A 17,083-nucleotide genomic window follows, 5' to 3' on the forward strand; every position below is an offset into this window, starting at 1 on the left:
GTCATCGGCGTAGGAAAATGGAGTAAAACCTAGGTTCCTTAGTCAACCAGCTGATGGGGTGACATATAAGTTGAATAGAGCTCAAACCTGAGCCCTGGGGTACACCCTTCGTTACACAAGTGGTCTGGGATCTGAAAGGGCCCAGGTTGATGGTCGGGGTTCTCTCAGCTCAAAATCAGTCATCCATTGCAGCGCGTTCCCCCGGATTCCTATGTCTCTGAGTCTCCGTAGCAGGGTCTGATGGGAGATGTGTCGAATGCTGCAGACAGGTCAAGCAGTATTAGAAGCACTGCCAGGCCATTATCTGCTAGCATTCGGATGTTATCTGTAACTGTCACTAACGCAAACTCCGTGCTATGTTTAGGTCGGAATCCTGATTGTGAGATTGTGAGGGGTCCAGGCAGTTGAAGTATTTAATAAATTCCGACAGGTGCTTATTTATGTGCTTCTCAAGAAGCTTACTAAGTAGGTAGGTGGAGCAAAGAAATAGGGCGGTAGGTGGAGACATCTTCTGAGGGGATTTTTCCTGATAGGAATAATCTGCGCTGCTTTCCACTCCTTGGGGAGCTTGCCTTCCTTCAAGGAGCTGTTTAAAATGGAGCGAATAGGTCCTTCCAGTTGCCTGGTGAGCAAGCCGGTGATCTTGGCTGGAATCAGGTCTAAAGGGGATCCTGGTTTAATCGTTTTAGGTCTCGCCTAGGCTGCGCCCATGCGTTGCTCTAGGAGAGGGCCTTTAGCAGTCGGTCTTCACTTTTCAAGCACTGTACTCGTGCTTGTGGCGGCATCCATGTTGCTGGAGCGAGCAGCGGCGCGGCCACGTTAATTACAAACATATGGATCCTGCGCACCCCTGCTCGCTCAGAGTGCCGCCACAAGCACGAGTGCTTGAAAAGTGAAGACCGCTTGTTTGCAATGTAATCGCATTTATGTAGCGCTGCATGCCACTGATGAGGCGCTGAATAGATTTGATGACAGATGCATGTGATGACTGTAATGCAAAAATATGTGTAAAAATACCGTTGAATGTTTCTACTACACCGTAGGCATATTTTTTTTCTCACTTGTTTTCCCGACATGGCTTTGAAGATTTGACTACTGCATTTTAAAAAGTGAAATTGGCGCACAACACCTTTTATGCAAAATAAAAATCTGTATCTTATTCCAGAGGCCTGGTGCTACGGCTTTGGCATTTGCTTCTGAGCAGCAAGAGATATGTTGGATCAAAAAAAAAAAACAAGCATTCTCCCTCGGCGTGCCTGAAGAGCGAGCGCTCTGCATTTTTTCTCCACGGCCAGGACTGGGGACCGGTACGCGCGCACGTGGCGCAATGCGCCTTGGTGAGCACGGCTGGTAGAAAACAACTGCGTACGTACCGCCCAGTTATGTTTTGCGTCGCTTCCATTTTGTTTGAAAGAAAAATAACAGTGACAGACCCACAAGCACTGTAAATTGCGGTGGACACCCGAAAAGGCAGGGGCCATTGCCTGCTGTGCTTTTGTGCATCGTCGATAAGAGCTAACTCTTTACGCAGTAGCATCTGACAACTGTAGTTTGAAGAAAACACAATTGTCTGATGGTAAACTGAAGTTAAAGATAACCCCTGCTCGAGGGTTTCAAGCTTGTGCAATACCTTACCCTCTGGCTTGCTGCTGCACTATGTAAGATGTCATTCGGTGTCGCCTGCTAAGAAAGCGCCCTGGGCAGACTTAATGTTGTGCCCTTCCTCATCTTTGTTCCCTCTGCTCTCTTTATGTCATCTAAGCGCTATAAATATAAGGAGCTACTTGAAAGGGAGCGACATCAAGTATGCGGAGCATTGAGAGAAAGAACAGGCAGCAGCATCTGGAACGAAAATAAATTATTAAAAGAACATTTGTAGGTAAGGTCAGCGTGCTCCTATGAAATTAGCAGCACAACTCGCCTCGGGCCTCGCTCCGTAAAAAACACAAAAAAACATTTCTTATTGAATGTAACATTATCATGGATACCCATCAGATACATTTGCATGCGATTTGCAGATGAACTCCCATATTCAGTGATTAATGTAAAAACCAGGCTTGAATCTAGACCGCCTGGATCTACTCTGTACACTACTGACTTCATGAAACATTGAAAAACCTTTAGGGGGCATCGGACAAGAAACTCAAAGTGACCAATGCCTTTGCATGGTTGAGATTTTCGGCTTCTGTGACCCTCTCTGAGACCATGCGCAAGTCCTGGCGTAGCAGCGTCACCTTTGATCACACCTCCGTCATCTTCCCTTCAAGGACCTCCCTGGAAGTATGTATTGCTTGCAATATGCCTGCATTGTCTGGCAGGGGTGTATATCCTCCCTCTGCCCCGCTGTTGTAGGTAGCACTTTTGCATAACAATCCATTTTCCCCTGTTTCATTGGTTTGGGGTCTTTATCTTTCTCCATCTTACTCAATTCAGTGTGAGTCCTCTCTTACTTGTTCAACACTTCAGGCTGCACCTGTGCTTGCCTCTTACGATTGGGATAGTCCAGATCTTTTCAGATCACGCTTTAGTCTTCTTTGCTCTTGGATTCTGGAAGTCTGATTGAGCAGTAATGGCTTGTCTTGAGTTGTTTTCTGTATCTCCGCCCTATTTCTGCAGTGTATCTGATTCTCTTGACAGTACCCTCCAAGGATGCTGCACTCGGGGTCTCTAAGGCCACCTCCCTGCCCCGAGGGCGTGCAGCACACTCTGAGTTCTGTATCGGGCCGCCAGGAGTGAGATTATTGGGGCCTCTGTGACTCTCACCGTCTGGTCTCCCAGCTGCCGCCTCCCCCTCTCACCAGGAATGGTACCGCTCTTCTAAGCACGGTGGTGCTAAGGAGTGTTCGCAGTCATCTCGGCGGCTAAGTTACTCGGGGCCACGTCGTCGTTGTCTGGTGTCGCCAAGGCGTTCCCCTCTGCTGGTGTTTCACTGTTTTCGACCTTAGTCTGGCTGTGGCCCTACTAATCAGGACCACCGCCTAGCTGCTTCCTCTCTAAAATGGTTTCCATGTACATTAGGTACATCTCTAATTGGATTCTGGAGTGCCTTATACGTCCCTAGTATATGGTATACTATGTACCCAGGGCATAGGTACCTCAGAGGCCTACCAGGGGCTGCAACATATATTATGCCACCCCTGGTAAGCACTACAAAATGGCACCACAGGTCTGCTACTGCAGCCTGGATAAGGGTGTGTGTGTACCCCTTACAGTGGTATAGGCTACCTATATCCACACCTACATACAGACATATATAAACCTATGAGCCACTCCTATGGCAGGCCTTGACAATCCGGAAGGCAGAGTGCTTGGTTTTGTGTGAGAGGGTGCCCAAGCATGAGCTGAGCCCCTCTGCAGCTTTCGGAAATACTTCCTTATGGCTGTTCTGTGATACAGCCATACCATATACTCTTAAGTGCATTCATACTGGCTTAACCCGATTAATCACTTTCAAAGCCCCGGATGCCACTGCCACAGACACGGGTCTGGCCTCCTGCTGCTGGGGGAAACTCCAGGAGGGGAGGCCTGGACAATAGGTTTCCTGTCACAGGGAGGTGTAACCACCTCACCAGACAGGCAGATGTGTATTGGGGCAGGGTGGGTGCATTCAGAGAATGCTTTTGAGACACTGCCTGGGGCACACTAGGTGTCCCTGTGCATAGCCCAGTTCAAACCGGTTGCAGGGGCACTCAGCACCAGCTCTGGCGCGAAACTGGACAAAGGGGAAGGGGTGTAACCAGCCCCACCCCCACCCCAGGCCCACCCATAGGTGGAGCTTTAGAGTTAGTCCATCCCCTAAACTTAGTGTAAGTATAGAAATCCAGTCCCTAGGACTTTAGATCACCCTGGACGACCGTCTGAAACATATATCCTAGACCTTCGACTTTCTATCACGACTAGAAGACGGAAGAAATCTCCCTTGGGGTCAAGGAATGACTCCCCTGCTTGGCAGGCACCAAAGAAGCAACTGACCAGTCTGCATTACTGAAGTTCCCGCCGGACGCCGAAGTCTCTGTATCCCCAGAGATGAATTTCCAGACTTCCCTAAGGTTACCCTGAGTCCACAGCAAAGCTGAAGCCCATGGCTATCGTGGGTGATGTGGAACCGTGACCCCTGGACACCGTGAACTTTTGCAGCAACACTATCTTCCTGGTCCTCCTTGAAGTTGTGCTTTGGGCTCCGAGTAGCCCCAGCTTTGAGCACCTCCTGCACCGAAGATTGTTGGCCTGCACTCCACGAGTGACCCGTGGGCCAGCTTCAAGTGCGACCACTCGAGGCTCCTTCGCGATCACTAGCCCGTTGGCTAGCAGGTCCCCTCGAAGGCAACTCCTTTTCTGCTTGGGCTTTCCTGGTTGCTCCAGACGTGCCCTGACTTACCCTCGCTGGGTGAGTTCCTCAGACCTTGCTGGTCTTCACCGCAGTCCTTTCTCTAAATTCCAGTGACTTGCCGTTGCCAAGGCTTGTTGGGTTCATTCTGGTCGCCGACACCGCAGCACTCGACAGACTTCGTGGGACAGCTCGAATCCGGCTTGTGGACTTCGTCAACACCTCCTGGACCTCGTGGCTGAAGAGTCAAGACACCCATCAACTCACCTGAAGCACCCGACATCTGTGGGCATTGGTCCATACTGCCCTTGGTCACTGGCTAGTGACCCAGACTCTGTCCCCTCTGCTTTCAGGTTCCTTACATCCCAGATCCAGGCTTGGATCTCCTCGGACACTTCTCCTCTTCACGGCAGCAGCAGTTCTTTGCAGGCTTCCATTGAAATAGACGACGCGACCTGACACCAAAAGACACCTATGCACCCGGCTTCCCTGCGTGAGGTTACTCGAGTACTCCGGTGCTCACGTGGGTGCTAGCCCTAGAACTTCTTAAGTCAAAAAGGGTTAGGTCCTGACTCGATTAGAAGTGTCCCTAATCTTTAAATGTCCAACCGCGACATTCCCCATAGAAGATAATAGGAACCTGCGGTTGTGTTTACACACTGCACATGGCCCCCGTGGGTCCCCTGTGTCACAACCTTGGGTAGTTCCTTGGGGTCCCAGCGATTCTACAGGCTCTAGGCCTTGTGTCTAGTTCAGTCGTGGTTCTTATACCACTTTTTTGGTATATGGTTTGGTACGCCTCTAGGGCCCAAAGGTGTATTTGTGCTATTACTAATGATTGCTATCTTGTAACTTAAGAGACTAGAGGGGTGTGTGTTAATCTAAATACATATATTTTAAATATATACCTGGTGTGGTTGTCCTTTCATTTGATCATTCAAGAGATTATAGACTTGTAAAACAAGCTGCTTTACATTCCTTCAAGACTTAGCCTGAAGGCTGCTCTCCATAGCTACCTCTAGGATAGCTTTCAATAAAGGTTGTCTTTAACCTATCACATAAGGGGTTGTTTGGACTGATACAAGGTGCCCACTAGAACTAGTGGACAGCATATATCATGCCACCTTCTCACAAAGTGGACCATGCATTAGAGAAAATTAAAAAGGACACAAAGATTGCCAAATGCAAGGGGGCACTCTAATCCCTCCCCCCTTCACGTGGCTCCTTGCGTAGATCCTCGTATAAACCAGGTGGAAAAACCACTTCAAGGCCTCTTCCTCATCATACAGGCAGCAGTGTCAAACTCCCCTTCACGGGGCAAGGGGCACGTACGAGGGTTACAACACGAAGGGGCGAAGCAATGGTGCTGCCACACGTGGTGCACCTTCCACCTCAAAACAGTGACTCCCTTCTCCTTCCCCCCAACCATCCAACACCGGTCAGGGGACAATTACAAGACTTTCTCCTGGCCTGGCGATCCATAGGCTCTGATCAGTGGGTGTTGGACATTATCCGACATTGTTATTGTCTGGAGCTCATCACCACACATCCAAACATTCCACCGCGCAGACACAAACTCTCTGTAGAACATCAACACCTGCTGAAACAAAAAGTGCAAGCTCTCTTACTCAAAGGAGCTATAGAATCCGTCCCTCATCAATTTCAGGAGTATACTCCCTATACTTTCTCATCCTCAAAAAGTATGGATCACTACGACCCATTTGAGATCTCAGGCCTTTAAATCGTTACATCTTGTCAGAACATTTACACAAATTTCTTTAAATAACGGCTTGTGTCGATATACATTTGGGGTATAATGCTAGTATTTGTCAGTGGATGTATTGTTATGTAATATTTGGCAGCTCAAATAGCTAAAACATGACAGACCTCAAAGTATAAGTGCACGTCTCTCATTTAAATAAATATGGAAATGTAGTTTTACACTTTCATTTATACGAAAAACACGAAATAGATTTGGATAAATACAGATGAAATGGCCAAAAAGTAAATTTGGATAAATACAGACAGAAATGTAAAAAAAAAAAAAAACCATAAAACCGGGAGCCGTAAAAATATTCCACTTTCCTACACACATATACATATTGTAGCCCAGACTTTAAAAGATGCTGACATGCCAGCGCTGCAACAGTAATGTTCCTCTTCGTTTTCTATTCAGACTCTAAATAAAGCCTTGCTCAAAAGCGCACATATACATGTTTGGCTCCCATTCTTCCTGCTGTCGCTCTTGATGACAACTCTTGTCTTCCAGCTGTCAACGCACACCTGACCCAACACAGCAGATTTCTCCAGGCTCCTCAAAACCCTGTTTTTGATGTGCGTGATCTTGTCAAAGTTTAAGAAATGCACGAGAGCCTTTTGTCCATGGCTGGATGTCAGTCTATGATGCAAGTGGTGGATGCATTTGTTTACCTCTTTTGGGAGGGGGGGGGGGTGATGGCTTGGGTCATGGGGGCTGTTTTAGGCTGCACAGGAAATGGGGCATCAGTGCTTCTTAGCGGTGTTGTGTGTCAGTTTTAGTACAGAAGCTGATTATTGTTTTTGTTTAATTACAGGTTGCTTCATAACCACACCGGAGACATACTCCTGGACTAAGACGGTAGGAACAGCCTATCCCAACCATCTTCAAAGCTATGCCGGAAGAGGACGTGATAAGTGCTCCATGCGTAAGTCCTAGCCGCCTTCTTTCCTTGGGTGGTGGAGGTTCTTTGTGTTTTGGGAGTGTGACAAAATAAACAGTGCTGCTGGTTTAGGTGTCCACAAAACGAACAGTACTGCTAGTTTCGATGTCCACAAAATAAACAGTACTGCTGGTTTAGGTGTCCACAAAATAAACAGTGCTGCTGGTTTAGGTGTCCACAAAACGAACAGTACTGCTAGTTTCGATGTCCACAAAATAAACAGTACTGCTAGTTTCGATGTCCACAAAATAAACAGTACTGCTAGTTTCGATGTCCACAAAACGAACAGTACTGCTAGTTTCGATGTCCACAAAATAAACAGTACTGCTAGTTTCGATGTCCACAAAATAAACAGTACTGCTAGTTTCGGTGTCCACAAAATAAACAGTACTGCTAGTTTCGGTGTCCACAAAATAAACAGTACTGCTAGTTTCGGTGTCCACAAAATAAACAGTACTGCTAGTTTCGGTGTCCACAAAACGAACAGTACTGCTGGTTTAGGTGTCCACAAAATAAACAGTACTGCTAGTTTCGATGTCCACAAAATAAACAGTACTGCTAGTTTCGATGTCCACAAAATAAACAGTACTGCTGGTTTAGGTGTCCACAAAATAAACAGTACTGCTAGTTTCGATGTCCACAAAATAAACAGTACTGCTAGTTTCGGTGTCCACAAAATAAACAGTACTGCTAGTTTCGGTGTCCACAAAATAAACAGTACTGCTAGTTTCGGTGTCCACAAAACGAACAGTACTGCTGGTTTAGGTGTCCACAAAATAAACAGTACTGCTAGTTTCGATGTCCACAAAATAAACAGTACTGCTAGTTTCGATGTCCACAAAATAAACAGTACTGCTAGTTTCGGTGTCCACAAAATAAACAGTACTGCTAGTTTCGGTGTCCACAAAATGAACAGTACTGCTGGTTTAGGTGTCCACAAAATAAACAGTACTGCTAGTTTCGATGTCCACAAAATAAACAGTACTGCTAGTTTCGATGTCCACAAAATAAACAGTACTGCTAGTTTCGATGTCCACAAAATAAACAGTACTGCTAGTTTCGGTGTCCACAAAATAAACAGTACTGCTAGTTTCGGTGTCCACAAAACGAACAGTACTGCTGGTTTAGGTGTCCACAAAATAAACAGTACTGCTAGTTTCGATGTCCACAAAATAAACAGTACTGCTAGTTTCGATGTCCACAAAATAAACAGTACTGCTAGTTTCGGTGTCCACAAAATAAACAGTACTGCTAGTTTCGGTGTCCACAAAATGAACAGTACTGCTGGTTTAGGTGTCCACAAAATAAACAGTACTGCTAGTTTCGATGTCCACAAAATAAACAGTACTGCTAGTTTCGATGTCCACAAAATAAACAGTACTGCTAGTTTCGATGTCCACAAAATAAACAGTACTGCTAGTTTCGGTGCCCACAAACTGCATTCTGGTTTCATGCCCTGGAATGCGCCTGATGCATCTACCACAAAACCCAACATGAATAAGAAGCCCCAAGAAATGATCATCTAAAAAAAACTGAAGAGCGGCCCTTAAAGGTAAGTAAAATGTCTCCTTGGTTTGTCACAGATGGTGTCATGTGGATGATGGCTGTGCGTGTCCATTCACCAGTGCCAAGGGGTCGATAAGCACAATTAATTGGTAGCCACTGGGCTATGTGGTGTGCATATTGAAACTGAGTGCGGACTAGGAGGCTAGTTGGCTGTAGATCTCGCTCTTGGATTTGTATGCCGTTAGTTTGTTCACGTCTGCTGGTCGTGGGAGAGGTTTCTGTTGAAGTGGGAGGAAACAACAGGCCCACTAGAGTCCAGTATACACTACACTACTGAGCTGCAGTATTGCTGGACTGGTGACACCTAACAATAGATTGCTACTACTTCGAGGATCATGGCGACCTCCTCCAGTCGATGACACTCCGCTCGCGCAGATTGAGGACTTCCCAAGAGAGTCCAGAGGTAGATTCAGGCGTTTCAGGGGACAGTGGGGTTCAGGACAGAGGAGACTCTCCTTCCCACCCTTTACGATGAGCCTAATTCCCAAGATGGCCTCCCTGTGACGGCTGCTCCACATCTACCTCCTTCAGGACCCACAGAATGCCGACTCCCCCCCCTTTCAATGTAGCCTGGAGTGACGTCAAACTATCATTCTACGTGGTGGTCCAAAGCCAATTCTTCGTAAAGCTTTGACTGCCTCCATTGCCACCTGTTGAGTGATTGTGGCCGTCGCCTATCTGAACTTCCCAGTGCAGCCGGCTGTGGAAACCTTCACTCTCCACTAACGGGGACTCCCGAGCTCCTCTACCACCTCAGGTTTATCATTCAGCCACTCTGCTGCCTCTTGAGCATTGAAACTGTCCAATCAATCAGTATTAGTAGAGCATGGCACTGTCACCCCTGGTGTGACCTGGGCACTAGGGTGCGAGGTCTCCTTCGTGCCAGCTCCCCCTGCGACAGATCTTGAGGAGATAGCTGGAAGAGGGGAAAAACAAGCTAAAAGGCAAAACAGAGGGCAGAAAAAGGAGCAAGAAAGGCAAAACAGAGGGCAGAAAAAGGAGCAAGAAAGGCAAAACAGAGGGCAGAAAAAGGAGCAAGAAAGGCAAAACAGAGGGCAGAAAAATTACAAGAACAAGGCAAAACAGAGGGCAGAAAAGGCAAAACAGGGGAAGAAATGACACAAACCGGGCAGAAAAGGTAAAACAGAGGGCAGAAGAGGGCATAAAAATGAGCAGCAAAGTCAAAACAGCGGGCAGAAAAACAAGCACGAAAGGCAAAACAGAGGGCAGAAAAACAAGCACGAAAGGCAAAACAGAGGGCAGAAAAACAAGCACGAAAGGCAAAACAGAGGGCAGAAAAATTACAAGAAAAAGGCTAAACAGAGCAAGAAATGAGCAGAGGAGGCACAAACAGAGGGCAGAAAAGGCAAAACAGAGCAGAAGAGGGCAGAAAAAAAACAAGCAGAAAAGGCAAAATGAAGGGCAGAAAAATGAGCAGAAAGGCAATACAGAAGGCAGCAAAAACTATCAGGAAAGGCAAAACAGAGCATAGGAGGGCAAAGCAGAGGGCAGAAAAACAAGCAGAAAAGGCTTGGTTTGTGTCATTTCTTCCCCTGCTTTGCCTTTTCTGCCCTCTGTCTTGCCTTGTTCTTGTAATTTTCTGCCCATTGTTTTAATGGGCAGAAAAATAAGCAGAGAAGACAAAACAGAGAAACAAGCAGAGGAGACAAAACAGAAATGAGCAGAGGAGACAAAACAGCAAGAAACGAGCAGAGGAGAGAAACTGAGGGCAGCAGGTAGACAGGCTTCAGAGGTTAGCGTACTGCGGGAAAGCTTGACAGGAGAGCTGTCGCAGGGAGAACTGACACGAGGACCTGCGCAATGGGGTCACGCTGCTGCCTCCATTAAGTAGCTTGTAGGGGAGGGTGGGGCGCTGGGTGGTGGGAAGAAACTAGCAGAAAAATGCAAAACAGTGCAAGAAACTAGGAGAGGGCAGCATGTAGACCGGCAGCAGAATAGCGGTCTGCGGGCAAGCTGGACATGAGAACTGTCCATGGATGTTTGTGCCAGACACTGACGTAGGGTCATCTTACTTACCAAACTCCTCTCCTAGTTGCTGGAATGAACTCCTCACCATGTAACGTTCCTACCTGGATTGATGTCCCCTGTCAGCGAAAACAGAATTGTTAAGTGATCATCTACGAAAACAGAGGAAGCACATTCAACAGAAGACAGAAGAGTGCAATAAAGCATTCATATTAAGTGTCTTTTTGTGTTTTTCAGCTGTGCCTAGTTCATGCCACATGGGACATGGATCCCACCTCTCCTTTCAGCACTAAAACATAACCCACTAATAACAGAGGCTGTTGCAATTATTGGCCATGTACGGACTGTCCAAGGATGGTAGTCTGAGCTCTCTTTTTGGCTATATTCAACCCTATAACTTGCAGGACTCCGCAGCGAGTTCTTAACTTGCTGTCACATCTTCCCGCCAATCATGTGGCTTCATGGCCACGAGTTCATGAATTTGTGGGATCCGTAAAATCATCACGACTCAAGCTCTTGTTTGTAGAGTAGCAGCTGTGGTCACTTGAGCTAATAAGATTACAGCCCACCATGGTACAGTTGTTCCACCAGTCACTGGTCTGCAGCCCTCTTGGATTTTTAGGTCTGAAGCCTGTATGAACTAGAGTAGGAGTTGCACATTTACAGAACCAGGGATGCACAGTGGATTCTTTTAAGATCCTAGAGTTCTCACAATTAGAATGATGAAGTTGTGATTAAATACATGGCAAAATGAGTGTCAATGATGAAAGAGCATACATTACCTGTTGGCATCCCAAAAAGTCCACCATTCTGTCTCAATTCTGTCAAAATTAAAGCTTTACAGGGGTGATCCAGCCAGTTCAATTCTAATCAAACTTCCCTCTGATTCCCGCAGGAAAGGAAGCCCGGCTGAGATGCGTGGAGGGGACGTTCCTGGGAGGATATAGTGAGCGCGGAAGAGTCTTGATGCCCTTCTCAGGCAAGGCTCATTTCAACACTGCACAGCGTTCCAACAAGGGGAGCCCAGGCACAGCTGGGCACTGGTCCGATCAGTATCCAGGGAAGACCTCACGACAGAGAATGGAGACAGCTGCTCTGATCCAGAGACATTTCACCAAAATAGCAATCCCTGTTGTCCAGCAATGCAGAAGCGCAAACAGCATGCCCACTTTCTACCGGGAAGCTGATGGCACATTCAGGATTGGATCTCCCCCAGGGATCTCCGGAGGAACAGGTCCCTACAGCTGCCATCAGTGCGACAAAAACTTTGACCTTCCATCAGAGCTTAAAATTCACCAGCGGGTGCACAGAGTGCAGGTCTACAAGTGCACAGAGTGTGACAAGATCTTCAAGCAGGTGTCCTCTCTCAAGGCCCACCACAGGATCCACACGGGCGAGCGGCCATACAAATGTACCCAGTGTGAGAAGAGCTTCAATCACGCCTCCAGTTTCACCATTCATCAAAGAACGCACACAGGCAACCGGCCTTACAAGTGTTCTGAATGTGACAAGCGCTTCAGTAACAAATCCAACCTGCTGAAGCACGAGAGAATCCATTCCAGGGTGCGGCCTTACCAGTGCCTGGACTGTACGCAGAGCTTCACCTACAAGTCTCACCTCTTGATACATCAGATCAGTCACTCTGGAGAGCGGCCGCAGTAACATACCGGAGTGGTCATGGACTAGATCATAGGAGTGGTCATGGACTAGATAGGAGTGGTCATGGACTTGGTCATGGGGGTGGCCATGAACTAGGTCATGCGATGTGCCCGGGAGGCCGCTGAGGCCAGAGACATGCTTCCGGGATCATGAGTTTGATTTCCAGTTTATTTAGATGCCAGAAAAGTATTGTAGAAGAAGCATTCGCTTGGAAACACTAACCCATAGAGAAGGAGGTTTTGGTAACAAGTGGTTACTTTGTGTTGTGTCTTATGCACCAGAATCATTGGAGGCAAAGACGCCCCTTTAAATAATGTGAGAAGTACACCATATTGTACACAAGCGTGCTCACTTAGCAGAGGGAGCCTGTCTGCACAGATAAGGTTCTTAGGTATTTGTAGATGGCAGGAAAATTGCTGGAACACATTAAAGTGAGAGGCCATGCATCTGCTGGGTTTATTTTGTTTTATGTTCTCTAGAAAGACAGATTGCTACTAAAATAATAATAAGCTCCGGATCCTTCCACCCTCCTATCATCTCACTGAAGTGGGCTGGTATATCAAAACCATAACTGATACAGTACAGGCTAAGAGTGAACGCGGTGCTATCATCAGCCCTCCAGTATCTGAAGAGCAGGAAACCGGAGACATTGAGGGGCATATTTATGAGCCCTATTGTGTTGCCCTTGCACCACGCAACGTGGTGCAAGCACGATGTAACTCAAAATACAGATTTATGAAGCCACGCAAGGCCACCTTGCGTGGCCGTGAGTGGTTTCATAAATCTGTAGTAACACAACACAGCACAAATCGCTGTGTTGTGTTACACTGCCCCAGTAAGCCGTTCCATGGGCATTGCATGGGTGTTCCCACTTGGTTTTAGACGCATTCCCAGATTTACCAGAACTGGCAAACCTAGAAATGTGCCAAAAAGGTGTGTCTTCCCAGGGGAGGCGCAACAAGGAGAAATATCTTTAGTGTGGCTGTAGATACACATGCTCTGCATACTCCTGCCATCTAGTGTTAGGTTCTGAGTTGTGCAAATTGTTTTTCTTCGAAGAGGTCTTTCAAGTCACAAAGTAGAGTGACTCCTCATCTAAGTGATACTGCACATAGGCATTAACACCTCTGTTAGATTGTTTTCTCTCTGCCTTTGGGTTCAGACATGTGTGTGGCTCTCCTCTGTGTGCAACTCCGTTTGGTACAAGTTTTCTGTCCAATCCTATCTTCAACAGTATAGTGAATGTCCAAACCTCAGCCGATCCAGTCAGACATGCGTCGATCACCTATTCAGGGTGCTACCTGACTTGGGCCTGCCTTTTCGCGTGCACTGTCGGTACGGAAGATGTGTTCCTAATGGAATGAACACCTTTTAATTTTAGCCCAGTGTCACTCCAAAGAACAACACACCGACCTAGATCAGGTGTGTAACCTCTGCTTGTTGCCATTCCAATGCAAATCCAACTGTGATGCCTGCAAATCTTCCAGAACCAAGAAGGCACTTGGTGATCAAAGGGCCAGTCGACTGGAAATGTCTCACTGCAACGACGATGATACTCTCAACATCTTCGGTGAGGAGCACGCCCAAGAAGAGCTGGAAAGTGAGGAGGAGGATGGAGCGTTCTCCGTTGAGATCTCCGTCTCCGATGTGGAGGAAGAGCTCGAATACTTCCTGCCTCTCATGCAACGTGTGAGTACTATTGCCCTGAACCCTGCTCCACTGAAAGAGTTCCAAATACTCCCCCCTTCCACTTCTAGATGGCCCTGGACGGCCACTGCCTTTGGGCCATGGTTAGGTCCGAAAAGAGATTTTGGATGCCCCGCCTTCAAGCCCGGCACTGAAAACTGCCGTTAACCCTAAGCCTTCCACTTCAGCACAGACCTCATAGGATCAATCAAAGCTTCCGTCTCTGCCAAACCTTCAGAAACAGCGCGGCAGCCGGCTCCATCTCAAACCCTCGAAGCATTCTTAAGTTTCTTTGTCTTCGGTCAAGCCAGTTCTTGAAAAGATGAACACTAAACAGAGGAAGATCCATATTCAAGAAGGCACCGGGCGAATCGTAGCCTCACCTCCCCCTAAGAGGCAGTTGGCATTTGAGGAGAACTTGACATTCCAGAACCTCCCGAAAAGAAGACAAAAGTCAAGGCTACAATCCTGCACATCCTCCACCACCTTCACCACCTCCGCCTTCTCCACATCAGGACCCTCTAAACCTTACACCAGCAGCTTCAACACCAGAGAGTTTAGGAAAACCATTAGGGGAACCATATCCTTGGGATGTTTAAGATACAGACCCCATAACTTCGAATGACCCAGATCTTTACTCAGCTCGCCCTTCACCATGAGAGGATGCTCGTGCTTACCAGCAAGTGATTGCTGGGGCAGCTCCCTATCATGGAGTCCAACTTCATAGGGAATCTCTAGAACAGGACTTCCTATTTAACACATTGCCAGCCACCCACAGAGACACCTAGTTTCTGCCTATACTTCCAGGCATCTTGCAGCACGCGGTGACATACTTAAAAAACCTATATGTGCCTGAATTATAACTTCATGGGTTCATAAATAAAATGTAAAGCGGCTCCCTCCAACCCACTTTTTATACGTAGCCAGGTCCTGCCAGATCCCATTGTGGCTACCACAGCTCGTAAAGGAGCACATTTCAGGCAAGTGGAAATACTTCTGTTAGGGAGAGCAAACTTATTGATGTTGCTGATAAACGGGTTGCAGCTCAAACAGCCAATCATTGGCATATTGCTAACTTCCAAGCCCTACTCGCACATTACGATAGGGCCCGCTGAGATAAATGGAAGAACTGCTGCAGTATCTCCCACAAAAAGGGGTCTACGAGTGGTTAGCGAAGGTCAGGCTATAACCAATAACTCAATCAGATGTGCCTTAGATGCAGCGAACACAGGCAGACCAATGGGTACTAGCCATTATCTAACATAGCTACTGTCCGGAGCTCATTACAACACCACCCAACATTCCACCTCGCAATCACAGCCTATCACAAAATCACTTAGTTCTTCTGAAACAAGAAGTCCAGGCCCTTCTTCTCAAAGGGGCTATAAAACATTTTCCCCTTCATCAAGAAGGCACAGGGGTGTATTCCATGTACGTTTTAATCCCAAAGAAGGACGGGTCACTAAGATCAATCCTAGATCTCAGACCTCTCAACTACTACATCCTATCAGAACACTTTCATGTGGTCACTCTACAAGATTGTTTTCCACTTCTACAGATAGGTGACTTTATGGCCACTTTGGACCTAAAAGACACCTAGTTCCATATACCTATCAATCCCGATCATTGCAGATACCTCAGGTTTATGATAGCAGGAAAACATTCCCAATTCAAGGTACTCCACTTCGGTGTGACTACCGCACCAAGGGTTTTTGAAAAGTGCCTAGTCGTAGTAGCAGGACACCTATGTCGACAAAACATTAATGTATTCCTGTACTTGGACAATTGACTAATCAAAGCCAACACCCATCTGCAGTGTCAGCACCACATACAGATGAGAGTAGACCTGCTGCACAAACTTCGGTTCACAGTCAATATCCCCATGTCTCCCCTTCAACCTCTTTAAATTCAACCATACATAGGAGCAATCCTCAACATACAGTCAGGACTAGCCTACCCCAGTCTTGCTCAGATACAAAACCTTCAGGCACTTCTACTTCAATTTCAGATAAACAGTGCACTCGCAGTTTGGACTGTTATGCGTCTACTAGGTGTGATGGCGTCGTGCATTGCCGTAGTTCCCAATACAAGACTAAACAAGCACCCATACAGCAATGTCTTTCACGTCAGTGAACTCAGTCACAGGGTCGCCTCCAGGATCTAGTGTTGATAGACCGCCAAACTCACCATTCTCTGCAATGGTGGAACCCAACAATTTGTTGAAGGGGCGGCCTTTTCTGGACCCTGTGCCTCAAACCACTCTTAAGTACAGACTCTTCAGAGATGGGTTGGGGTGTGCATCTCAAAAACCACACAATCCAAGGTCTGTGGGATGCCAAACAACAATCCCTGCATATATACTACTATCTATCGCACGAGGTTGTCCTAGTCTGGACCGACAATATGACAGCCATGTACTATCTACAAAAACAGAGGGGAGGGGGGGCACGGTCTTCTTACTTGTCACATCTCTCTCAAACCATATAGAACTGGGCACTTCACCATTGCATTAATTTGTTAGCAGAATATCTGCCAGAGACGGACAACCATCTTGCAGACCTGCTCCGCAGGACACACCAACAAACTCACAAGCGGGAACTCAACCTTCAAGTCCTCTCTCCCTACTTTCAAAAGTGGGGGATTCCTCTCATAGACTTGTTTGCCACAAAAAAAATGCAAAATGCCTAATCTTCGCATCCAGGTTCCCACTCCCACCTGTGGATGAGTTTATCTGGGATATCTGCCTGTGCTGTTTCACCTTTCCCTCTAATTCCACTCCTGGTTTAGAAACTCAGGCAAACATCTCTCCCCATGATCCTTGTAGCTCCAACCTGGGCAGGTCAGCTCTGGTTCACAACACTACTAGAACTCTCAGTAGTCCCACTCGAGAAGCTTCCCAACAGACCGTACCTTCTCACTCAGATCGACGACAAATCAGGCACCCAGATGCCAAGAACCTCAATCTAGCAATTTGGCTTCTGAGGTCTTAACGTTTGGTTATTTCAACTTACCATCACAATGCATGGATATTCTCAAACAGACACGCAGACCCACAACGAGAGCCTGTTATACTGCAAAATGGAAACGTTTTGTTTACTATTGCCAACCTAAACCCGTTCATCCTATCAAGGCCACTGTGCAGGACATTATTTGCTATTTA

At 47.0% G+C, this 17,083-nt stretch overlaps 1 protein-coding gene across 2 annotated transcripts in view; it reads left to right on the top strand.

The window, feature by feature from the left end:
* LOC146822540 (uncharacterized) overlaps window positions 1-12,683 on the top strand; it is a 137,546-nt gene extending 124,863 nt beyond the window's left edge. For both annotated transcript variants that reach the window (XM_085613660.1, XM_085613661.1), the window contains exons 8-9: window positions 6,901-7,011; window positions 11,474-12,683. In XM_085613660.1, coding sequence (XP_085469786.1) covers window positions 6,901-7,011; window positions 11,474-12,240 — 878 coding nt within the window. In that variant the 3' untranslated portion in view covers window positions 12,241-12,683. The remainder of the gene's footprint in view (window positions 1-6,900; window positions 7,012-11,473) is intronic.
* Window positions 12,684-17,083: the final 4,400 nt, after the last annotated feature.

The sequence above is a fragment of the Triturus cristatus genome, chromosome 6, assembly GCF_964204655.1.
Source record: "Triturus cristatus chromosome 6, aTriCri1.1, whole genome shotgun sequence".
In the NCBI taxonomy this organism is placed as follows: Eukaryota; Metazoa; Chordata; class Amphibia; order Caudata; family Salamandridae; genus Triturus; species Triturus cristatus.